The sequence below is a fragment of the Solea senegalensis genome, linkage group LG17 (assembly GCF_019176455.1).
Source record: "Solea senegalensis isolate Sse05_10M linkage group LG17, IFAPA_SoseM_1, whole genome shotgun sequence".
In the NCBI taxonomy this organism is placed as follows: domain Eukaryota; kingdom Metazoa; phylum Chordata; class Actinopteri; order Pleuronectiformes; family Soleidae; genus Solea; species Solea senegalensis.
This window is the reverse complement of record NC_058037.1, coordinates 20,320,127-20,345,306: the sequence shown is the minus strand read 5'-3', so window position 1 is coordinate 20,345,306 and position 25,180 is coordinate 20,320,127. Positions and strand designations below refer to the sequence as shown.

The window sequence follows — 25,180 nt, the reverse complement described above, 5'->3', positions numbered from 1 at the left end:
TGGCACTTAGTTTTGGATTTGTCCTACCAGGTTTCACCTGAGGGGGCGCTGTGTGTGTGTGTGTGTGTGTGTTGTTGTCCAGCTCATCTTAGAGACTTTAAAATTTCGCAGGTCTGAGTTGAACTGGACAGGAAGTCAGTGGAGGACAAATGTGAAGAGGACGAGAGCTGCTGCTCGTAGAGGACGGAGAGACGAGTCGTCTTCAGGGTTCAAAAGTTCACCCACATGCAGAGAATTACAGTCGGTTACAACATGAAAAAGTCCAGTTTCACCTTTGGCAAGAGAAAAAACTGTGTTTGACGACTGAACTCATCTGTTTGTCTGCAGCTGCAATAAATCACTCTCTGAGACTTCTGTCAGAACGGGCAGGAGAAGTTAGAGGAACAAGGGCGAGGACACAGCTGTCGTCAAACACGACAACGTCCGTCTTACTTTCATTTAGCTTTTCAAGGGAATTGAACTCCATTCAGGGTTTAATGTCATTTTTATGTTTAAAGGTGACATAGAATGCTTGTATCACACATATATGTTAGTTATGGAGGTCTACTTACATATATTAACTTGTTTTCATGGTTAAAAACCTCCTAATCGCTGCAAACGAGACGATCAAAATATCCCCTCACTGACGCTCTCGTCAGCTGCGCTGTTTCAGACCAAAACCACACCCCTAGAATGTGGACTGTGTTGTGATTGGCCAGCCAACGAGAGCTTTCCCACTGTCCTGTGATTGGCCAGGTACCTGGAAGTGACGTAATAGATAGGCCAGCTCTCCGATACACAGCTCCCCCTCTGGCACGGTGGATGCTCTGCATCTCAGCAGCTACAACGAGAGTAGTTCTTCTTCTGCGGTTGAATGTACGCAACCGGATGTGCCCGGACTAGTGCCGTGGTGCAGTGGTGAGAGGAGTGGTGAGGTATACTGATGACATCATCAAATTAAGGAAGTGCCGATCCGCTTCGCAGAGCCCAGGAAAACAATACAACACTATTTTCTCAGCAGTGGCTGAACTGTTAGTTCTGAAGCTTTAGGGTTTCATAAACGAGGTAATGACGCAGATACACACACACAAATGCAGCGTTAATTGGAGCTTCCGGTCTATGTGGGCTTTAAGACTGAATGAGGTCTTTGTGAAACCGTCAGACAAACAATGAACAATGACCTTCAATGGGCAGAAAAGAAGGTGGGGCTCAAACTAGAGCCTTGAGGAACCCCTACAGAGACGTGGGGCTGAGCATGAACAAAGAAGACAGAAAACTCACCTCGGCTTGTGTTTCTTCTTGCAGAGCCACATCCGAACCGTCTTCTGCATCTTGATACAAGCGCTGGCTCGATACAAGATCTTGTTCTTCACTGCGAGACAGAGGGAGGGAGAGAGGGAGAGAGGTCACACTGCAGAAACATCTAACTCTCTGTTTTTAGGCTGTTGTGACCTTGACGTCTGACCTTTGGCCTCTGATATCTGTGACGTTAATCTCTGAGTCTAAGTGAAGGTTTGATTCTCTGGAGCTGAGCGACCTTCAAAGCAAAGGTGGAATCAAGGGTTTAACCCCGCCCCCCTGTGTGTCATCCTCAACATTGTTAACTTTTCTGTTTCCTGTCACTTTATTTACTTGGTAACCATGGAAACACACTGACGCTGGCGTGTCTGGATGTCAATAAGAATCTCATGTTCTGTTTGAGCAACAACGAAAACAAATGTTGAGGCGACGCGAAGGGAGAGAGAGAGCGAGAGGAGAGAGAAGGAGGACGTGTGTGGACGACGACAGAGTGTGGACGACAGAGTGTGGACGACAGAGTGTGGACGACACAGCGTGTGGACGACAGAGTGTGGATGTTGGGTGTGGAGTGTGGACGACAGTGTGTGGACGACAGTGTGTGGACGAGGTCAGTGGGTTGTAACACACTAGTTAGATGTTGTGTTTATGAACAGACGTGGAAACATGGATCGATTTTTATTACAAATGCAGCTGCAGCAGAGCAACACACGCACCCCCACACACACACGCACGCACGCACGCGCACACACACACACACGCACATACACGCACCACCCACACAAGCACGCACCCCACACACATACGCACGCACACACACACACACACACACACTTTTTGCTTTTGCTGAGGTAACACTGATCTGTTTTGCACTTTGAATTCTGTATCAATATTGTGATATTGTTTCTATAAATGAATCCATGAGACACAGAGTGTGTGTGTGTACGTTGTGTTTGTCAAAATCAAATAAAATGTAATTATGTTATGTGAAGGAAAACAAATAAAAAGATATTTAAAGAAGACAAAGAAAAAGGTTTGATGATGATGTATAAACATCCACACACAGACACTCTCCCACACCAAACTCTATACAGAAAATCAGTGATTTTAGCTTGTGGAGACACAGGAGCTTCTGGTCCTCTGCTGCCTCGTGTGGTCAGTTGTTATAAATAAGACATGTGAACTTAGTGATGGAGGCAGCAGTGGATCAACAACACCTGTGTGTGTGATGTTAAAATCACTGATTTTCTCTATGGACTTTGGTGTGGGAGAGTGAGTGGTTTTACAAACTTCAGTTTCCTGTTGGATAAAGACGTGAAACGTGTTCTTAAGATATCGTAGACTTATACTGATTGTATTATTATATTGTTCAGATGCTAAAACATATTTACTGGCAGCCAGGTTGTCACAGGTGAGTTCTTGGACGCGTGCAGCTGTGAACTGACCTCACTGACCTCACTGACCTCACTGACCTCACTGACCTCATACGACCACACAACATTTAAATCCTCTCTTTTTCACATTTCCTGCAACTTCAGTTCACGAGCGTGAACAATGATTGACATTTCCCAGGACACTCACGTTTGATGACGGACAGCGCGCACCACTGCACCTTCTTCCAGCGACTGTGGATCAGCCACGTGTTGACTTTCTTCACCAGCTCGGCCAGATGATCCGGGTCCGACTTCATGATCTGATCAAACTCTGCAAACTGGAGCGACACACAGACGCAGACGCGGTCAGGCCTGTGTTTTATTTTGAATCTGTGATGCAGCAATAATGAAAAGTGTGAACACGTTTGCTTTGAAAGGTTTGTTATTTGTGGATTAAATCAGATTAAAGCACACGTTGTAATACGTAATCCAACATGTCACCACTCGTTCTGGTCCTTTAATGTTGTAACATTTTAGAAAATGTCCTAACTTTATTTTATAAAAGATCGTAATATAACATTTTTATTATTATTACTTTTTCCAATTTAAAGTCCCTGAAGCTGTCCTCAGTCGTCGTTCTCATAAATCAAAGTTTCTGGTCCAGAACGAGATTATGTAATCTCACGATGTTTAAATGTAACTTTCCGCTGACCCCGACGTTCTTATTTTAAAAATCACCACAGCCGCTTGCTCCCTGCTGCGTTAAAGTTTTGTTTTGTTTTGGCAAGAACATCGATAAATAAAACATGTTTTATTTTTTTAAGTCAAATCTGAATAAATACTTAAACATTGATTTCCCCTCAAAGTTTAATACATTTGATAAGATCATGAGTCGGGACGATAAAGGTGCAGATTTTCACCGCAGCCTCTTCATTCATGCATCTTTTATGACGGCAAGATCACGACTGTACTAGAGCTGGAGCTGGATCTGGATCTGCATCTGGATCTGGAGCTGGAGTGCGTGTCCAGGTGTTGTGATGTCCTCAGAAAACCACTGACTGTCAGACCTGCAGAGTCTAAAGCTGCTGCTGCTGTTTTATTAACAATGCAATTTACTTCTTCACTTTCCTATTTCTCATTATTATCAGGTTAACTTGGCAGACAAAAATTTGTGAGCTTCAGCGCCGACACAACCCGGGTTTATCTTGCCGTGTTTCCACCAACGAGCGATCATACGTGGTACTTTTCTTAGTATCTGCTCTAGGGAGGTTCCAAGCGAGCAGAGGCGATACTACACATGACGTATATCCCAAACATCTACTTAAAATTACAAAATCTACTTAAAGTTGCAATGATTGAGTTTCATGCAGCTGTGCAGTGATGACTCCGCCCACTTTGAGTAGCTATTATTTGTAGTCGAGGCGAGGCAAGGCGAGCTGGGACCACTTCTGTTTCTATATTCCTAAGTGTTTTATTAATCCTGCAGATTTTCGTCTGACTTTCTCTTTTCCAGCCTGGAAACCAGGAGTTTGACAACGATAAGATGAATTATTCATGTGGTGAGGAAGTAAAAGCACCATCTGTTTGTGTTTGCTCGTTTAAAAAAACAAACCTCATCTCACCTGAGCAGCCAAAATGACTAATGCCCTTTATCCTCTCTTTCTGCAGGGGAACAATAACTAAGTGTGCATTAGCAAGGTTAGCAAGGTTAGCAAGGTTAGCAGGGTCTTACCTTCCCGGGCCGGAAAAACACTCTGGTCAGCCCGAACTTGTAGTCATGCTCGTTCAGTCCCAGAGCTTTGAATAAGGCCTGCAACACAAACATGAAGAACAGTGATAAATCTGGTGAAGAAGAAGAAAAAGAAGAAGAAGACGCTTTGAGAAATGCTGTGAGTTTTGAAGATTTTGTCGTTTGGAGGTTTGGATGTTTGGATGTTTGGATGTTTGGAGTTTTGGATGTATGGAGGTTTGGATGTATGGAGGTTTGATGTTTGGAGGTTTGGATGTTTTTGTTGGGAGGTTTGGATGTATGGAGGTTTGATGTTTGGAGGTTTGAATGTATGGCGGTTTGGAGGTTTGGATGTATGTTTGGATGTATGGTTTGGATGGAGGTTTGGAGTATGGAGGTTTGGATGTATGGAGGTTTGGATGTATGGAGGTTTGGATGTTTGGAGGTTTGGAGGTTTGGATGTATGGCGGTTTGGATGTTTGGAGGTTTGGATGTTTGATAGTTTGAAAGTTTGTGGATTTTGGGGTTAAGATGTTTGGGGGCGGAGAAGTGACTGACCTTGCAGAAGAGCCGCGGGTCGAGGCGGGTGAGTTTGGGTGGCATGTACTTCTGGTACATGTTGTAGAGTTCGTGGAAGGGAGCTCTGGACGGGAAGCCGCCCTGCATCAAGTCCAGCACTGACACCATTCCTGCAGACACGATGGGGGGGGGGTCAACAATGTCAACAATTGGTTCAGTATCTTTAAAACTTTTCTTTAAAACCCTTTTAGGGATCAGCTATATTAGTGTCCAGGGTTCCCACACATTGGTAGGATCACATAGTTCCAGCCCTAGTAAGCAGGTCCTGTAATAATCATGACGCTGTCGTACCACAGGTGACTTTTACAGACAGGACTTTAACTTTGAAATAATTAAATCACCTCCAATATAAAAGACTTGAAAAGCTGAGGGACGTGTGGCTGCATGCTAATCAACACAATCTGTCAACCTTCTGGACTTCATAGTTCAACTTTGTGACCTTTGTCCCCGTTTGTCAGCGACTTTGTGTTGTTGTGGTTTTACAGAGTCGACACGATGAATTAATCACACACACACACACGCTGTGAACACTGATGATTTGGCCTCTCGGAGACATTGTTAATCTGCGCAATTAGCTTTGAAAACTCAAATCAAAGAGCTAATTTCCCGAGCGCTCACACAGCGGACAGATGCTGCTAATTGGTTTTCAGAGCAAAAAAATCCTCACAGCAGCGTTTACTGTCATTAAGTTGCTTCACAACTCAAGGACCTTTTTCCCCCGTCAGGTGTTTTCACGCTGCTACACAACATTACACACATTCAGCTTTTACAGCATGAAACATCATCAAACTCTGACAAACACAAAGACCTGTGTTTGAGACGACGGAACGGCACGTACAGCTTTAATACATGTATATATATGTATGTCACGGGTGTGGAGGCGGAGTCAAGGATTTGACCACGCCCCCCAGTGTGAGGTCATGCTTCGCTAACGTCGCTGACACTCAGTTTATTTACATCAAAGACTAAGACAATTATTCAGTTTTCTTTAGTCTGACTATAATCCAGTTAGTCTTAGTCAGACTAACATACCTGGTGATCCATGGTCCGATTACTCTTGACTGGAGTCAGACTTCAGGCCTGTCTGTCCTGAGTCTTCAGTCCTGTCTCTGTGTGTGTCCTGACGCTTCAGTCCTGTCTGTCTGTGTGTCCTGAGTCTGCAGTCCTGTCTGTCTGTCTGTGTGTGTGTCCTGAGTCTTCAGTCCTGTCTGTCTGTCTGTGTGTCCTGAGTCAGGACAGGACAGATTTGATTGAATTCTCTCTGCTTTCATGTGGACACAGAGATCATACGAGACCTGACTTTTCCAGATTACCTTAAACTCATACTCTTGTGTAGACGTAATATAATTATATATATTATATAAGACTATATTGGCATATAAGTCAGTGTTTTACTTTCTGCTGAAAACAACAAACGTCACAGATTAAATCTACATCTTTCAGGAGAGAAATATAACCTAATGGGAAAGTTCTGTTTGGTTGATGATCATTCTGTTTTTGGACTCGGCAACACTGTGTGGATGCTCGCTGTCCCCCGTGTCCCCGCCGCCGCCTGCTCCAAAAGCTTTTGGATTCCCAGTCCAATAAAAGTGATAAAGGAGCAGGTATCAGAGCGGGGCATCGCTGGGGTTTGTGAGGAAGAGAAGGCAAAAATCAGAATCTCTAAGGATATTAAATCTCTGCTCCTGTAGAGCCACAGACGGAGCGGATCACTTCTATTGTTCTGCAGAACACAACAAAGACATTAAGGTCAAAGTCACAGAGATCGCAGCATAAATCTGTGAGTGAGAGGAAATAAAGAGAGCAAAGGTTTGCGTTGTCTTTTCTCTCCCACACACACACGTCATTAAATCTAACATCAAAAAGTAAAGAAGAGAAATTTTTTCATGACAATTTAATGGAAAATAATGGACTTCATTACTGATATATTCATGAAGCTTAATTTAAGTTAACGGGTTAACATTCGTCACATTTATGACGCCTTGACATGAGCAGTTCTAGATCTACTGTTTCTTTTCTTTCCATCAGTGAGAGAACCTGGTGTTTCTTTAGATTCTGCTCTGAAGAACGAGCTGAGCCGATGCTAACTCGTGACCGATGCTAACACGTGACCGATGCTAACTCGTGACGTCACTGAAGAGTCATGAGTGCCACGTCCGACAGAAGAATCAAACAATCAAACTGTGTCCAACAATGTCCAACTGTATATCAAAGTTAAAAAGACTTAAAATTCTACTTATAATTTTTGGAATTCCAAGTAATTTTTGGAACTATAAGTAGATTTTTGGAATTCTAAGTAATTTTTGGAACTATAAGTAGATTTTTGGAATTCTAAGTAATTTTTGGAATTCTAAGTAATTTTTGGAACTAGAAGTAGAATGTAGAAACATACAGTGGGTACGGAAAGTATTCAGACCCCTTTAAATTGTTCACTCTTTGTTTCATTGCAGCCATTTGCTAAAATCAAAAAAGTTCATTTTATTTCTCATTAATGTACACTCAGCACCCCATCTTGACAGAAAAAAAACAGAAATGTAGACATTTTTGCAAATTTATTAAAAAAGAAAAAGTGAAATATCACATGGTCATAAGTATTCAGACCCTCTGCTGTGACACTCATATTTAACTCACATGTTGTCCATTTCTTCTGATTGTCCTTGAGATGGTTCTGCTCCTTCATTGGAGTCCAGCTGTGTTGAATTAAACTGATTGGACTTGACTAGGAAAGGCACACAATATTCTTAAATATATCTATATAAGACCTTACAGCTCACAGTGCATGTCAGAGCAAATGAGAATCATGAGGTCGAAGGAACTGCCAAGGAGCTCAGAGACAGAATTGTGGCAAGGCACAGATCTGGCCAAGGTTCCAAAAGAATTTCTGCAGCACTCAAGGTTCCTAAGAGCACAGTGGCCTCCATAATCCTTAAATGGAAGACGTTTGGGACGACCAGAACTCTTCCTAGACCTGGCCGTCCAGCCAAACTGAGCAATCGAGGGAGAAGAGCCTTGGTGAGAGAGGTAAAGAACCCAAAGATCACTGTGACTGAGCTCCAGAGATGCAGTAGGGAGATGGGAGAAAGTTCCACAAAGTCCACTATCACTGCAGCCCTCCACCAGTCGGGGCTTTATGGCCCGACTGAAGCCTCTCCTCAGTGCCAGACATATGAAAGCCTGCATACAGTTTGCCAAAAAAACACATGAAGACTTTTTGGTGTTAATTCTAAGTGGTATGTGTGGAGAAAACCAAGCACTGCTCATCACCTGCCCAATACAATCCCAACAGTGAAACATGGTGGTGGCAGCATCATGCTATGGGGGTGTTTTTCAGCTGCAGGGACAGGACGACTGGTTGCAATTGAAGGAAATATGAACGTGGCCAAGTACAGAGATATCCTGGAGGAAAACCTCTTCCAGAGTGCTCAGGACCTCAGACTGGGCCGAAGGTTCACCTTCCAACAAGACAATGACCCTAAGCACACAGCTAAAATAACGAAGGAGTGGCTTCGGAACAACTGTGTGATCATTCTTGACTGGCCCAGCCAGAGCCCTGACCTAAACCCAACTGAGCATCTCTGGAGAGACCTGAAAATGGCTGTCCACCAACGTCCACCAACGTCCACCAACCAACCTGACAGAACTGGAGAGGATCTGCAAGGAAGAATGGCAGAGGATCCCCAAATCCAGGTGTGAAAAACTTGTTGCATCATTCCCAAGAAGACTCATGGCTGTACTAGCTCAAAAGGAGCTTCTACTCAATACTGAGCAAAGGGTCTGAATACTTATGACCATGTGATATTTCACTTTTTCTTTTTTAATACATTTGCAAAAATTTCTACATTTCTGTTTTTTTTCTGTCAAGATGGGGTCCTGAGTGTACATTAATGAGAAATAAAATGAACTTTTTTGATTTTAGCAAATGGCTGCAATGAGATAAAGAGTGAAAAATTTAAAGGGGTCTGAATACTTTCCGTACCCACTGTAAGTAGTTTTTTTAAGTCTTTTAAACTGATCTACAGTTGGACATTGTTGGCTTTGATTCTTGTGTGGGACGTCATGCTCATGACTCTTCAGTCACGTTAGCATTGGCTCAGCTCGCTCTAACCTGGTCAGAGCAGGAAGGCCGTGTTGCGTCATGCTTGAACTGTGTGGTGGAATCAGAAAATGCCATCAATGAACAGTGCAGTTTCAGAGCTCTGAGCTGTAAAAAGAGTAAAATGACGTGAGCGCAGAGTGTGAGTGAATATCAAGGTTCAGCACGGTGTCACACACTGAGGTTTTTCTTTAAATGCCAACACATGAATCCTGCTTTTTATCTCTGGTTCAGTTCTGTTGTGTGCACGTCGTGCAGCAGATAGTGATTATCTGTAACTCAGCTGAACGTTTTCACAGAGCGTGAACGACTGAAAGCGTCCAGCTGAGACAGCTGCAGCGAAGGTACTGAAGTTACTGAAGGTACTGAAGTTACTAAAGATACTGAAGGTACTGAAGGTACTGAAGGTACTGAAGTTACTGAAGGTACTGAAGGTACTGAAGATACTGAAGGTACTGAAGGTACTGAAGTTACTGAAGATACTGAAGGTACTGAAGATACTGCTGAAGGTACTGAAGTTACTGAAGATACTGAAGTTACTGAAGGTACTGAAGATACTGAAGTTACTGAAGGTACTGACGTTAAGGAAGGTACTGAAGTTACTGAAGATACTGAAGGTACTGAAGATACTGAAGGTACTGAAGATACTGAAGGTACTAAAGATACTGAATGTCCTGAAATTACTGAAGGTACTGAAGTTAAGGAAGGTACTGAAGTTACTAAAGATACTAAAGGTACTGAAGTTACTGAAGCTACTAAAGGTACTGAAGTTACTGAAGTTACTAAAGATACTAAAGTTACTGAAGTTACTAAAGATACTGAAGGTACTGAAGTTACTAAAGATACTCAAGTTACTGAAGGTACTGAAGTTACTAAAGATACTGAAGGTACTGAATGCACTGAAGTAAAGGAAGGTACTGAAGTTACTGAGATACTGAAGTTAAGGAAGGTACCGAAGTTACTGAAGATACTAAAGATATCGAAGATACCTTAGGTACTGAAGTTAAGGACGGTACTGAAGTTAAGGAAGGTACTGAAGTTAAGGAAGGTACCGAAGGTACTGAAGGTACTGAAGTTAAGGAAGTTACTGAAGATACCGAAGGTACTGAAGTTACCAAAGTTACTGAAGGTACCACAGTTACTGAAGGTACCGAAGTTACTGAAGGTACCGAAGTTACTGAAGGTACTGAAGTTAAGGAAGGTACTGAAGGTACCAAAGTTACTGAAGGTACTGAAGGTACTGAAGTTACTGAAGGTAATGAAGATACCGAAGGTACTGAAGTTACCGAAGTTAGTGAAGTTACTGAAGGTATCGAAGTTATCGAAGTTACTCAAGGTACCGTAGGTACTGAAGTTACCAAAGTTACTGAAGGTACCGAAGTTACTGAAGGTACTGAAGTTAAGGAAGGTACTGAAGGTACTGAAGGTACCAAAGTTACTGAAGGTACTGAAGTTACCGAAGTCAGTGAAGTTACTGAAGGTACCGAAGTTACTGAAGTTACTCAAGGTACTGACCCGAGCACTGCAGTTGAGACAGAATCTGAGCTCCTTCAAACTGGTGGCTCACCATCTTCAGGTTTGGTTTAATGCAGCGGATGAAACTGGAGCCCTGGAGGACACAAGTAGCAGAGACATGAAGACACGGAGACACATGACATAACATAACTTTTATATAAAACATGTAGATTTAGATAAAGCAGATATATGTGAATATAAAGCTGCTCACACTTTGTTTGTCTGGCTTTTTTTTTTTCTTAACATCATGCTTTTCCCTCAACATCCATGTTTTTCCCTTAACTAATGTGTTTTATCTTTAGTGCCCTCCCCCCAACATCAACGTCCACACTTTTCGCTTAACGCCCATGTTTTTCCCTTATCTAACATGTTTTACACTTAGTGCAGGAGGTCTTGATCCACTGCTGCCTCCATCACTCAGTTCAAATGTGTTCTGTGTTTGAAATCCTGTGTTCAGATTGACCGCAGTGACATAAATGGCTCGTCTCGCCACGCCATGGTTTAATTAGCGTTTCCACTAGCAAAGTACCTGGTACCAGGTACTATTTTTAGGTTCCAAGCGTGCTAAGTACAACTTAACAATCCTAAAAATGTGTGTTAATCTCCAACAACTACCAGGGAAACCTCTATATTTAACAGGAGTCTTTTAAAGTGGAGTGGTGTATTTAGGGACAGCGCCGGCGATCGTGAGCGGCATCACAGACCGCTGCCGCTGTCGTCTGTGGAGTAGGAGGCTGCGCTCCGGAGGCGTGTGGACAGAAATCAAGCTGAACAGCGCCGAATTGTAGATAAGTTAAAACTACTTAATAATCGTAAAAACGTGGGTTAATCTCCAACAACTATAGAAGTCTGGTGTAAAGTCACTAGTCACTCGTGTGTGTGTGTGTGTGTGTGTCGCGTATAAAACAAAGTCACCGCAGTTTCATGACTCCGCCCACGTTAAGTAGGTACTTTTTTGTAGTGGAGATGCAACCTAATCACGTCGTGCCGAGGCGAGGCAAGTAGAGCCGGTTGAAATACGCCAAAAGTGACCACACGAGGCAGCAGAGGACCAGCAGCTCCTGTGTGCCCGCGAGCTAAAATCACTGATTTCCTCTGTGGACTTTGGTGTGGGAGAGTGAGTGGTTTACAAAAGTCTGTCTCACAGTGAGACAAAGAGGTTCGTGCAGAGCAGGGTTCTCTCACAGCTCAGCTCACGTCAGTAACCTCACACAACCACGCTTCCAAAACCCCTTAAACTATCCCTTTAACAGTTGTGGGTCTGAACACGTCCACAGAGACAGAAATGAGCTGGAGATTGAAATTCATGACATGCAGCACTTTGTGAACAGGACGTGATGATGATCTCCAGCCTGTGGTGGGCGTTTGTCTCTGGTGACAAATAAAGAGCTCAATCACAGGAGCTCCGCTGCAGCTGTGACGCCTCCAGCACAGACAGACAGGCAGACAGGCAGACAGGCAGACAGGCAGACAGACGGACACTCACCGTGCTGCGCAGCTTCTCCAGGAGAATATTCAGCTGAGTCTGCAGGAGATAAAGACGAGAAACGTCTCTGTGACATCAGACACGAGAGGACGGAGACAAAACAACATTTCTCTGTGTTTCCTTTATAAGCCGCGTTTCTTTTCTGCAGTTGTTGTTTTCAACAAATGCGACTGTGACTCAGCACAAGTCAAACAACTCAGAGAAACACAGGAACACAAAAACACAACCATCAATATCATCAATATCACTGAGCTGCTGCTGAGTGTTGTCTTTGTTTTACAGCTGTGATCTAATCAGTGCTGACCTCTGCACTTTCATTTGCCTCTATGTATATCTATATATATGTATATATACATACTTACACATATACTTGTGAGGAAAAATGGTCTGAAAGTGACTTAGTCAAAGACCCTTATAGTTAAGGTCATTCTTTGGTTTTACCTTGAACTTGTTGCCGACACTGATGAAGCTGAGTTTTCCCGCCTTCTGTTTGACGTCTTTGCTGTTGTTGGAGTTCTCAAAGAGTTCGCGTACGAAGCGGTCTTTGGACTCGCTGACCAGCGTCTGCAGGGACAGGTGCAGCGCGTCGTTGTTCTTCTCCACGAACTTCGTCTGCAAAAACAAACACAGTTTCATCTAAAAGCAGAGGACAGAAAGGAAAGGTTTTCTTGGTTTGTGAAAGCGCACAGTCAGTACGGTAATTTCACTAGCGCTGTCGCAGGAAGCCGGAGAATCAGCGTCTTAGTTTCTATTCATTTGTTCTGTTCTTGAGACAAAGACTCAGTCACTCATATTTCTAATTTAACACAGAAATTAATTAACTTGTTTTTCACTATTTTAACAACATGCAGTATATTATAAATAACTACCTTAACGTCCATGCTTTTCCCTTAACGTACATGTTTTTTCCTCAAAATCAATGTTTTTCCCTTAACGTATGTTTTTTTCTTAACATCAATGTTTCTTCCTTAACGTCAAAGTTTTTCCTTAATGTCAATGTTTCTTCCTTAATGTCCACGTTTCTCCTTAACGTCAATGTTTTTCCCTTAACATCAATGTTTTTCCTTAATGTCCATGTTTTTTCCCTTAACGTCAATGTTTCTTCCTTAACATCAATGTTTTTCCTTAATATCAAAGTTTTTCCTTAATGTCAATGTTTCTTCCTTAATGTCAAAGTTTTTCCTTAATGTCAATGTTTCTTCCTTAACGTCAATGTTTTTCCCTTAACGTATATGTTTTTTTCTTAACGTCAATGTTTTTCCTTAATGTCCATGTTTCTTCGTTAACCTCAATGTTTTTCCCTTAACATCAATGTTTTTTCCCTTAACGTCAATGTTTCTTCCTCAACATCAATGTTTTTCCCTTAATGTCCACACTTTCCCTTAACGTATATGTTTATTTCTTAACGTCAATGTTTTTCCTGAATGTCCATGTTTTCCCTTAACATCAATGTTTCTTCCTTAACGTCAAAGTTTTTCCTTAATGTCAATGTTTCTTCCTTAATGTCCATGTTTCTTCCTTAACGTCAATGTTTTTCCCTTAACATCAATGTTTTTCCTTAATGTCCATGTTTTTTCCCTTAACGTCAATGTTTCTTCCTTAACATCAATGTTTTTCCTTAATGTCCATGTTTCTTCCTTAACATCAAGGTTTTTCCTTAATGCCCATGTTTTTCCTTTAATGTATATGTTTTGAAATGTGTACATTTTGACATATTGTTCAAATGTCAAATTTAACACAAAAAATCTGCTGTAATATTTTAACATGCAGTAAGTTGTAAGTGCCAGATACTGACTGTTATTCTAAAAGCACTGAACTGAGTCATTTTCTCAGGTGTTAAGGGTTAAAGCGGTCAGTGAACGCACCGTCTCGTAGCACACCGCTCCTGCAAAGTGTCTGACGATGAAACCTTCGTCGTCCCTCACGTTCCTGTGGACGGCCAGCTTTGACTTCCTGGGAACCTGAGGAAACATTTACAGTGACACGTCCGTCAGCCTCAGCTGTCGCCTGAAGACGTCACCGCGTGTCTCTCCCGTTACGCTGTGTCTCTCCCGTCACGCTGTGTCGCTTAAAGAACGCTACGCGAGTGGTGGATTTACCGTCAGTCTGAAGTGGTTCTTGTGTTTGTTGTGAACGGTGTCGGTGAAGTGCTGGTCGCTGGGCTGAGGGAGTCGGTTCTCTTCGTCCAGGATGTCCAGGATGCCGACCAGCTTGGCCTCCACCAGGTCTGCGTGAAGGAGGGAGAGAGAGAGACAGAAGGTGAGAAGAAGACGTGCGAACGCCTCATCAGTGTTGCCAGTAATGAAGCCGCTGAAGTTTGCCTGAAGTTCCAGCAGAGGTGACGTGGACCATTAAAGTCTAAATGAAAGTTTAATGGAAACAGAGAAGTTAAAAAGTCCAAATGTCTCAAGTCAAGACTTAAAAGTCCAAACTCCTCAGTGAAGACCTACAAGTCTGAGGTAAAGACCAAGACCTACAAGTCTGAGGTCAAGACCAAGACCTACAAGTGTCAGGTCAAGACCAAGACCTACAAGTGTCAGGTCAAGACCAAGACCTACAAGTCTCAGGTCAAGACCAAGACCAACAAGTCTCAGGTCAAGACCAAAACCTACAAGTCTCAGGTCAAGACCTACAAGTCTCAGGTCAAGACCAAGAACTACAAGTCTCAGGTCAAGACCAAGAACTACAAGTCTCAGGTCAAGACCGAGACCTACAAGTCTCAGGTCAAGACCTACAAGTCTGAGGTCAAGACCAACAAGTCCACATCAAAGATCTATAACTATCCAAGGTCTAAGTCCAAATGTTTCAAGTTCAAGACCCAAAAGTCCAAGGTCTTTAAGTCTCAGGTCAAGACCTCCTCAGACCTACACATACAAAGACTACATCCAAAAGTCCCAGGTGAAGATCCACAAGTCCACAATCGAGACCTAAATGTTCTCAAAGCTAATAAGTCCCAGGTCTGAGTCTTAGCGAGTCTACCAAGATAAATATTCATGAGACCTGAGGACGAGCAGCTGTGTCTGTGAATGAACAATCACGTCACAGCGTGAAGGAGCCGCAGCATGAGAACCCACTGTGAGTGTGTGTGTGCGTACCTATGCAGTCCTGATTATCCACGTAGTGAACCTCGTTGACTCCGAGCCCCTCCCTCTGGTACAGCTCTTGTTCCTGGAACGCAAACAAGACATTGATCATGACGATCCGTCACGTTGATGTCGGCGAGCGCGGGAACCGGATAATGAGGCCGCTGTGGGAAGCCGCTTACACCATGCTAACAAACACACACACACGCTAACAAACACACACACACACTAACACAGACTAACAAACACACACACACTAACACACACACGCTAACAACACACACTAACAAACACACACACATACAAACACACACACACACACACACTAACAAACACACACACACACACACACACACAAACAAACACACACTCTAACAAACACACACACACACGCTAAATACACACACACGCAACACACACACGCTAATAATACACAACAACACACACGCTAAACACACAATAATAAACTAACACACACACACGCTGCTACAAAATACACACACACGCGCTAACGCACACACACACGCTAACGAACACACACTAACAAACACACACAGAATGAGCAGACAACCTCAGTGTTTCTAACACATTTGCAGTGTGAGGGTGAGGAGGTTAAAGGTCACAGTCAGTGACTGAACTTTGTGACTGATGTTATTGATCCAGGACTTTGATGATCGTCATATGGTTTCTGATAATTAAACAAACACACACTAATGGAGGCCAGTGTTTTCTGAGGTGTCGTTTATCATGAGACACACTTTTATTTCCAAAATAGAAATGTCGTCTGGACACACACACACACACACACACACACTAACACAACAACAGCAGCAGCAGCAGCAGCAGCAGCAGCAGCAGCAGCGTTTGTTTTCATGCTGCTGCTAATGATTGTTTGGGTTTTCAAGACGCCTGAAAATTGAGAATTGAATCCAAAAAAAAACAAGATGACGCCGATTTATAGAAACACACACACACACAAGAACATGTTCACGTCTTTATCTCACAGTTAGACAGACTTTTCCAACAGGAAACTGAAGTTTGTAAACCACTCACTCTCCCACACCAAAGCCCATAGAGAAAACCAGTGATTTTAACATCACAGCACACAGGAGTTGTTGATCCACTGCTGCCTCCATCACTGAGTTCAAATGTCTTATTTTGTCAATTCAGCATTCTAAATCCTGCATTTGGATTTACTTCAGTGACACAAAGTGACCACACGAGGCAGCAGTAGACCAGCAGCTCCTGTTTCCCCGCAAGCTAAAATCACTGATTTTCTCTATGGGCTTTGGTGTGGGAGAGTGAGTGGTTTAGTCTGAAATAAAGACGTGATCATAGACTTAAACTGTCAGATAAAAACAAATAAATGAACTAAAACACAACCTTTTATCAAAGAAGAAATCAAAGTTGTGAGAGGCCTCAAGATGTTTACTTCCATTTCCTGCTGTTTGTGTATGCACTGAATCTCTCCCTCCCTCCCTCCCTCCCTCACCTCTTTCAGGATCCTCTCGTTGAAGAACTGCTGCAGTTTCTCGTTACAGTAGTTGATGCAGAACTGCTCGAAGCTGTTGTGTTCAAAGTACTCTGCGATAAAAAAAGAGAAAGAGAAGAGAGGAGGCTGAGCAGCAGTGGGTGAAGGAGAAGCAGCAGCAGCGTCACAGTGTTTCAGGGTGAAAGTCACGCAGCGCTGCAGCACACACACACACACACACACACACACACACACGCAGAGGCAACACTTGTCAGACGTGGTTTGTTTGTTTGTGTGAAGATCTAACAGCTGTCATCATCATCCTCATCATCATCATCATCATCATCATCCACACAAACTTCCTCTGCTGCCTTTCTTCTCCACAGACGTCAGAAACATCAAAACATCTGGAAACACTGTCTGTTTCTTTCTTTCTTTATAAAAGAAAAGAAAAAAAATCAGTAAACATGGAGAGAAAAGTCTTTTTTTTAGGATAAAAATGATTTTTAAAACCTGTTGTTTTTAGACATAATTTGTCTTTTATACATTTATTGTCTTTCATATTATAATTTAATAATAATTGATTTTTTAACAATTACAAGAAATTGGGGATAAAAGAGATAGAGTGTCCTCTCTGTGCTTCCGTACAAATCATCCTGAAAACTATAATTCTTATTATACTACAATATTTTTAGGACGTTTTTGACACATTACTACAATGTTTTACGTCATTTTTGACACATTACTGCGATGTTTGACATTTTTGACACATTACTACGATGTTTTTACGTAATTTTTGACATATTACTACGATGTTTTTACGTCATTTTTGACATATTACTACGATGTTTTTACCACATTTTTGACACATTACTACAATGTTTTTACCACATTTTTGACATATTACTACGATGTTTTTGCGTCATTTTTGACACATTACTGCAATCTTTTTACGACATTTTTGACACATTACTATGATGTTTTTAACACATTTTTGACACATTACTACCATGTTTTTACAATTTTTTTTACATATTACTATGATATTTTTATGACATATTACTACGATGTTTTTTTTTGACACATTACTGCGATGTTTTTACGACATATTTGACACATTGCTTGCGTTTATACATTTTTGACATTACTACGATGTTTTATGTCATTTTTGAGGCATTACTGCAAATTCTTTACGACATTTTTGACACATTACTACTATGTTTTATGTTATTTTTGACACACCTACGATATTTTAACGACATTTTTGACACAGTACTACGGTGTTTTTACGACATTTTTGACACATTACTACAATGTTTTTACCACATTTACGACATATTACTGCAATGTTTTTATGACATTTTGACACATTACTACAATGGTTTTACCACATTTTTAACATATTATTGTGATGTTTTTATGACTTTTGACACATTACTGCAATGTTTTCAACCACATTTTTGACACATTACTGCAAATTCTTTACGACATTTTTGACACATTATTACGATGTTTTTACCACATTACTACTATGTTTTTACCACTTTTTTTACACATTATTACAATGTTTTTACATAATTTTTGACGCATTATTACGATGTTTTCACACATTACTACAATGTTTTTAAATAAACAATAAATAAGACAGCAATAACATGCTCTGATTTTGTGTGATACTGATGTAGAGCTGCAGCTAACGATTCATTTTGTAATCGATTCATCTGTCGATTGCTGACACTAAATAAAGTTTTGTTTTTTTGACACTGACCAAACCCCGCGATGTCCAGGACTCCGATGAAGTTGGATGACGAGTCAAAGGGGAAACACTGGTTAACTCTGGTCACCACGTGGTCAAAAAGTCGACTGTAGACGGCCTTGGCCAGAGCATCACGAGCGTTGTTAGCCTGCTCCACTTTGAGCGGCACTCTGAAAACAAACAAACATACAAACAATTATACTTATTATAACACCAACAACCACTTAGTGTCCCCCTCATGGGGACCAAAATAACCCCATGTACTGAGACATTCTGTCTGGTCCTCACAACTTTAAGGGGCTTTCTGGACGTCAGTGGCGTCTTTGCATTAAGGGCCGCACCGGCCCCACCAGAGGGCGCTGCTGTGCAGGGGAGGATTTTAACCTTTTATGTTTTCCTGTGTCAAAAATATCGTGGAGCACAAGTTAATAATTAATTCAACGTTGTCCCCAATGAAATGTCTGTAGCTTTCATTTGATGAACTCAATTTCCTCTGTAGACACATGGTGTAGTTTGTTTGTTTGTGTATGGGGTGTTTGCCGTTATTGATATGATAATCTATGTCATCAGATTGGCATTTTTTGTGTGATGTCATTATTCAGCTGCAATTTTGTGTCAAATGTGCAATGGTCCCCTCTCTCACTTGCTACTGTGTTTTTGTTGTGAGGGTATGAGAGTAATATGTGCTATTTCTGGATTGCATTATAAGATTTTCCTGCATGGCCCCACCAGAATTTCCAGACCAAAATCGCCACTGCTGGACATTAAGACATGGTTTAAGTGTTTGATCTGAGTTTAAGTGAAGGTCAAGGTCAAGTAAAGGTAAGAAGTGGGTTTAAGTTTAAGGATTAGGCCTTTAGTTATCATGTTTAAGGTTAAACCACAGGAAGTGAATACATTTTGTCTGGTTCTTGTAGCTTTTAAAGGCTTTCGCAGGGTTAAGACTTCAGTTGTAGTGTCAAAACTCAGTTTAAGTTAAGATTAATATCAATGTTAAGGTCTTAGAATGAGGTTTAGGTTAAAGATGAAGGTCAGTCGTTCGTGGTTAAGGTCAGTGTGAGAGGTCGGGGACAGGAAATGCATCATATCTGTGACCTGTGTCCTCACTAAGGACGCTGTACAAGAACGTGTGTGTGTGCGCGCGCGCCGCATTAATAAGTGAGTTTGTGCTCAGACGTCACACGAGGATTTGACTCCTGTGAGACAGAAGCAGCAGCAGCAGAGTGAAGGACACGCAGGACAATAAGTGAGTATGATGAGCCACGCTCTCAACAACAACTCCCACGTTCTCCTCACCCCTCCCTCACCCCACCGACAAATTATCTCCACAGCACACACACGCACACACACAGGCACACACTCGGCATCATGGGTAAGAGCGACGCCTGATCCCTGCAGGTATGTCTGTAATTTCCTGTTCACTCTGCAGTTTGTGTGCGCTTCCATCACAGCTCAGTGTGTCTTCCATGTTTATAAACACATTTATTTACACGTGATTTACATTTTTATTCAGGCGTCGATGAAGCAACAATGACAACAACAACCTTGTGGAAGACTCAAGGTCCCCAAACAAACACGTTTAACTCGCCACAGAGAAGACTCACTCAGCTTTCATTATTCCTTTATCCTCTCTTAACTACAGCAGCCCGGAGGGCGGAGTCAGGGAGTGAAAGCTAGGACTTTCCAGAACCAGTTCCCTCAAATTCAAGGCCCTAATGTGCTGACACAGCTGAAGACGAGAGGGCAACTTGGCGTCCATTTTTATTGTCCACATTGTGCATGTGATTGTCCTTGGGATCTTGGGAACTCTCTCTTTGCTTAACGTTACTCTCAAGGTCAAGTCCACACCAAACCCCATTACTACAATGTTTTTACGACATTTTTGACACATTACTGCGATGGTTTTACGTGATTTTTGACACATTACTACAATGTTTTTACGACATTTGACACATTACTGCGATGTTTTTATGTGATTTCTGACACATTACTACAATGTTTTACTTTTGACACATTACTTGTTTTGGATTTTTGACACATTACTACAATGTTTTTTTTTATTTTTACATTACAATTTTTGACACATTACTGTGTTTTATTTTTGTTTTTTACTACAATGTTTTACATTTTTTACTTGTTTTACTGACACATTACTACAATGTTTTTTTGACACATTACTGCATGTTATTTTGACATTACAATGTTTTTTTGACACTACAATGTTTTGACATTACTTTTTATTTTGACACATTACTGCGATGTTTTGATTTTTGACACATTACAATGTTTTACTGTTTTATTTTTGACACACATTACATTTGACATTACTAATGTTTTCGATTTTTGACACATTACTACAATGTTTTTACGACATTTTGACATTACTGCGATGTTTTTACGTGATTTTTGACACATTACTACAATGTTTTTACATTTTTGACACATTACTCAATGTTTTCGCATTTTTGACATAACTGCATGTTTTCCATTTTTGACACATTACTCATTTTTTACATGTTTTATTTATTACAATGTTTTTGACATTTTTGACACATTACTACAATGTTTTTCATTTTTGACACATTACTACAATGTTTTTTTTGTTTTAAGTCATTTTGACACATTACTACCATGTTGTTACGACATTTTTGACACATTACTGAGATGTGTTTATTTTGACATTACTACAGTGTTTTATGACATTTTTGACACATTACATGTTTTTACGCATTTTGACACATTACTGCTTTTTTTTTTTACTGATGTTTTAAGTCATTTTTGACACATTACTACCATGTTTTTACGACATTTTTGACACATTACTACAGTGTTTTTATGACATTTTTGACACATTAATGCGATGTTTTTCCGTCATATTTGACACATTACTGTGATGTTTTTACGTCATTTTTGACACATTACTACCATGTTTTTACGACATTTTTGACACATTATTTCGATGTTTTTACGACTTCAGTTTCCTGTTGGTAAAGTCTGCCTCACAGTGAGATAAAGACATGAACCAAGTAAAGGTTCTGCTCTCAGCCGAAAAGCGAGCCTGATGGAACCTCATCATTTGTCGGACTGAGCGGCGACGTTTCCTCCAGGTCCAAAAACAAACACACAGAACAGAAATGAAAGAGACTCGACGCAGCAGCGGAACAGAAAATATAACAGGACTCATCGGCCGTCGTCGGCCCCACAGCTCGTCACCTTCACCTCTGTCCTCGCTCCTCTCACCTGCCATGATTAATTCATGACGAGCCGGGGACTCTTTAACACGGCGAGAGGGCCCTCTCGTTTAAAAACCCACAGGTCGAAAAGCCAGGGCAGCGAAATGTCACAACACTAATCGCACACAAACACAGCCTCATATGTATTCCCCATGAGTGCTTCTCTGTGTGTGTGTGTGTCTCAGTCAGGTCTTAAATTGGATTTTTCTGCCGTAACAAAAAGCAAAGACCCGACGTGTGACTTGATTGTGACTCACAGGACTCGTCTTAATTTACAGCTCGTCCACGGTCGTCGTCGTCGGTCACAAGCAGAGTTTTCACACAGTAAAAAACTCTTCAAAAACTCCAATAAAATCTAAATTTTTCCTCCGTCTCCAAACGACGCCGCCAAGTTGCAGAGTCTGCTGGTGTTGGACATATTTTAGGTTCTGTCACTTTATGGTCTGTGGAGCACATTACATTATCAGAGGTGTAATAAGTAGCAGGGAATCAGAGAGTAATAAAAAAAACTCTTACCATCAGACACCATTTTTTTATTTCCTTGCATTTTTATGTTGAAATTATTTCACATCTGAGGAAATTCTAGTTGAACATAAAACCCGAGTTACTGCAGTCAAACTCTCTAAATGGTCACGTAGTTGTGTGAGCACCGCGCTTTAAAGTCACAGCTGTGCATTTATGAAGTGCATGATGGACTCAAACAGAGTGTGTTTCATACAGAACACTTGATCTCCCTGTTTTAGATCAGATTTTAGCTCACAGGGACACAGGAGCTGCTGGTCTACTGCTGCCTCGTGTGGTCACTTTGTGTCCCTGAGGTTGATCTGAGTGATGGTTTTCAAAAGCCGAATTGACAAAATAAGACATTTGAACTTAGTGATGGAGGCAGCAGTGGATCAACTCCTGTGTGCTGTGATGTTAAAATCACTGATTTTCTCTATGGGCTTTGGTGTGGGAGAGTGAGTGGTTTACAGACTTCAGTTTCCTGTTGGAAAAGTCTGTCCCACAGTGAAACACGTTGTTAAAGATATCATAGACTTAAACTAACGTAGACTTTACAAGTTGAGTCTTTTTGTAAAGTGTTTAAAATCTGTGAGTGTGTCGTAACACACGTCAAAGGTCACCAACTCCCACTTTGAGGGAGTGGAACAATGACTCGGCCTTTTAGGGGCTGTCATATTCCGCCATTTTTGCATCACAACAGCGTTTTTTTAGACCTCATGTTTCTAATTGACACGAGGACGAGTGTAACATGCACTCACAGTTTGTCACAATTAAAGTTTTAATGAGAGCCTGAATAACAATGATGCAGCCTTGAGTGTGTGTGTGTGTGTGTGTGTGTGTGTGTGTGTGTGTGCCCACAGAGCAGAATAAACTGCCTTGTTAACAAGAGTAAAGTGTCTTTTGACTTGTTTGCAGCAGAAAACGGCCTGAAAAGCGTCACAGTTTCCTGACAGCAGCAGCAGCAGCAGCAGCAGCGCCGCAGCGTGCTGACTCGTAATTAGGACCTTCAGCTCTGAGAGCATCCACAGCAGCGTTAGAACATCGACTGTGCACCGCTGGTCTGATTTAGTCTCAAGTTTGTTGTTTTTTTTCAAGCCCGCAATTATTCTTCCGTGTCTGAGGCGAGGCGTTTTAAAAAGAGGAACACGACGCTCTCGCGGGTTTTCGGGGACAGCGACAGTGACCGGAGACGTTTGGCAGCAGGTGACCTCGCGTTCCTGCTCTGCTGCGGTGAAGTAAATCAATGTTTGTAACATTCAAGGTTCATTTAGCAAACACACGGGTCTTTGTGTCCCCGTCTGCGTCGACACGTCCATCCGACATTTTTAACATTTTTTAGCATAGAATGTTTTTTTACTTTTTCTTTTCTTTTGTGGATTATCATAAAAAAAAAACATTGACGTTTCAGTCACTAGATGGAGCCAAGTGCTAACTCACTGCAGCTGGTGAATATGATTTCTCTGTACGAGAGTTTATCACCGTCATAATATCATATCGTGACTTATATATCTGATAGTCGTAGTGCGACTTCAATATCGTGACTTAAACATCGTGACTTTAACATCGTGACTTAAACATCGTGACTTAAACATCGTGACTTTAACATTGTGACTTAAACATCGTGACTTAAACATCAAACATTGTGATAATATCGTGACTTAAATATCGATAATATTGTGACTCAAATATCGCATTCTCAACATCGCGGACTTCAACATCGTGACTTCTCAACATTTCAACATCGTGACTTCAACATCGGGATTTCAACATTGTGATAATATCGTGACTTAAATATCGCGGATAATATTGTGACTCAAACATCGCGGACTTCAACATCGCGGACTTCAACATCGCGGATCAACATCGTGGATTGTGAAATATCGTGACTTAAATATCGTGATAATATTGCGACTTCAACATCGTGACTTAAACATCGTGACTTAAACATTGTGATAATATCGTGACTTAAATATCTGATAGACGTAGTGCAACTTAAATATTGTGACTTAAATATTGTGACTTTAACATCGCGGCTTAAACATTGTGATGATATCGTGACTTAAATATCGTGATAATATTGTGACTCAAATATCGTGACTTCAACATCGTGACTTCAACATTGTGATAATATCGTGACTTAAATATCGCGATATCGTATTGCGACTTCTATATCATTAGAATATCGTATTGTGGTCTCTCTGGCGATTCCTACAGATTTGTACAAATTTAAAATGATCATTTTAGAATTTTGTCGCATTAAGAGAGATCGTATTGTGCTGTAAAACAGTCGCAGTCACTCTTTGAAGCAGGTGCACGGAGTCCGTTCATCAGTGACGTTGATGTATGAACACGAGATTGTGATAACACAAGGTTTTTGTCCTTGGTTTGAAAAGACGAGCGTGTCCAAATCCCCCCCGCCCAACGTCTAAGCACTGGAGATAAATGTCCGAATCAAAAAATAAACAGTGAAAACAATGCGAGCTCCTTGTGCCGCTTTAATAAATTTGAGCGTTAATTTGCATTTCCTCTCTAAATAGGAAGCTTTAATATTAGAGGAGGACGCGTTCCAGCATAATCTGTGATCCATCGCCAAGCTAACAGGGAAAAGTTGCAGCGAGGTCACTTTGGCTGAAAGTGGCTGTAAACAAGAGGATTTTAGAGGCAGAGAGGAAAATAAAATTGATGACAATTCTCCCAAAATCACGAGGGAACGTGGAGGAGAGTGGATGTAAGTGAAGTCTGAGTTATGGATTTGTTTTATTTATCTGGACGAGTGAAGACGACAGTTTTTCTGAATCCAAACTTTTTATTATACGAGTCAAACGTGATTTTAAAAAAAGATTTGACACTATGAGCCGACGTCTACAGTGTCTTCAGAACATGGTCACGTCTTTATCTCGATGTGAGACAGACTTTTCCAAGTTCAAATGTCTTATTTTGTCAATCTGAAATCTGTCACTCAGACTTCCCTCAGTGACACAAAGTGACCACACGAGGCAGCAGAAGACCAGCAGCTCCTGTGTCCTGTGAGCTAAAATCACTGGTTTTCTCTATGAGGTTTGGTGTGGGAGAGTGAGTGGTTG

General features: G+C 41.4%; 1 protein-coding gene across 5 annotated transcripts in view; it reads right to left on the bottom strand.

The window, feature by feature from the left end:
• Nucleotides 1-25,180, bottom strand: part of myo6a (myosin VIa) — a 69,045-nt gene that overhangs the window by 16,022 nt on the left and 27,843 nt on the right. For all 5 annotated transcript variants that reach the window (XM_044049561.1, XM_044049562.1, XM_044049564.1 and 2 more), the window contains 12 exons: nucleotides 18,373-18,530; nucleotides 16,626-16,717; nucleotides 15,146-15,218; nucleotides 14,150-14,277; nucleotides 13,916-14,011; nucleotides 12,492-12,662; nucleotides 12,051-12,089; nucleotides 10,565-10,658; nucleotides 4,936-5,066; nucleotides 4,381-4,458; nucleotides 2,857-2,986; nucleotides 1,261-1,351 (listed from right to left, as the gene is read on the bottom strand). In XM_044049561.1, coding sequence (XP_043905496.1) covers nucleotides 1,261-1,351; nucleotides 2,857-2,986; nucleotides 4,381-4,458; nucleotides 4,936-5,066; nucleotides 10,565-10,658; nucleotides 12,051-12,089; nucleotides 12,492-12,662; nucleotides 13,916-14,011; nucleotides 14,150-14,277; nucleotides 15,146-15,218; nucleotides 16,626-16,717; nucleotides 18,373-18,530 — 1,281 coding nt within the window. The remainder of the gene's footprint in view (nucleotides 1-1,260; nucleotides 1,352-2,856; nucleotides 2,987-4,380; nucleotides 4,459-4,935; nucleotides 5,067-10,564; nucleotides 10,659-12,050; nucleotides 12,090-12,491; nucleotides 12,663-13,915; nucleotides 14,012-14,149; nucleotides 14,278-15,145; nucleotides 15,219-16,625; nucleotides 16,718-18,372; nucleotides 18,531-25,180) is intronic.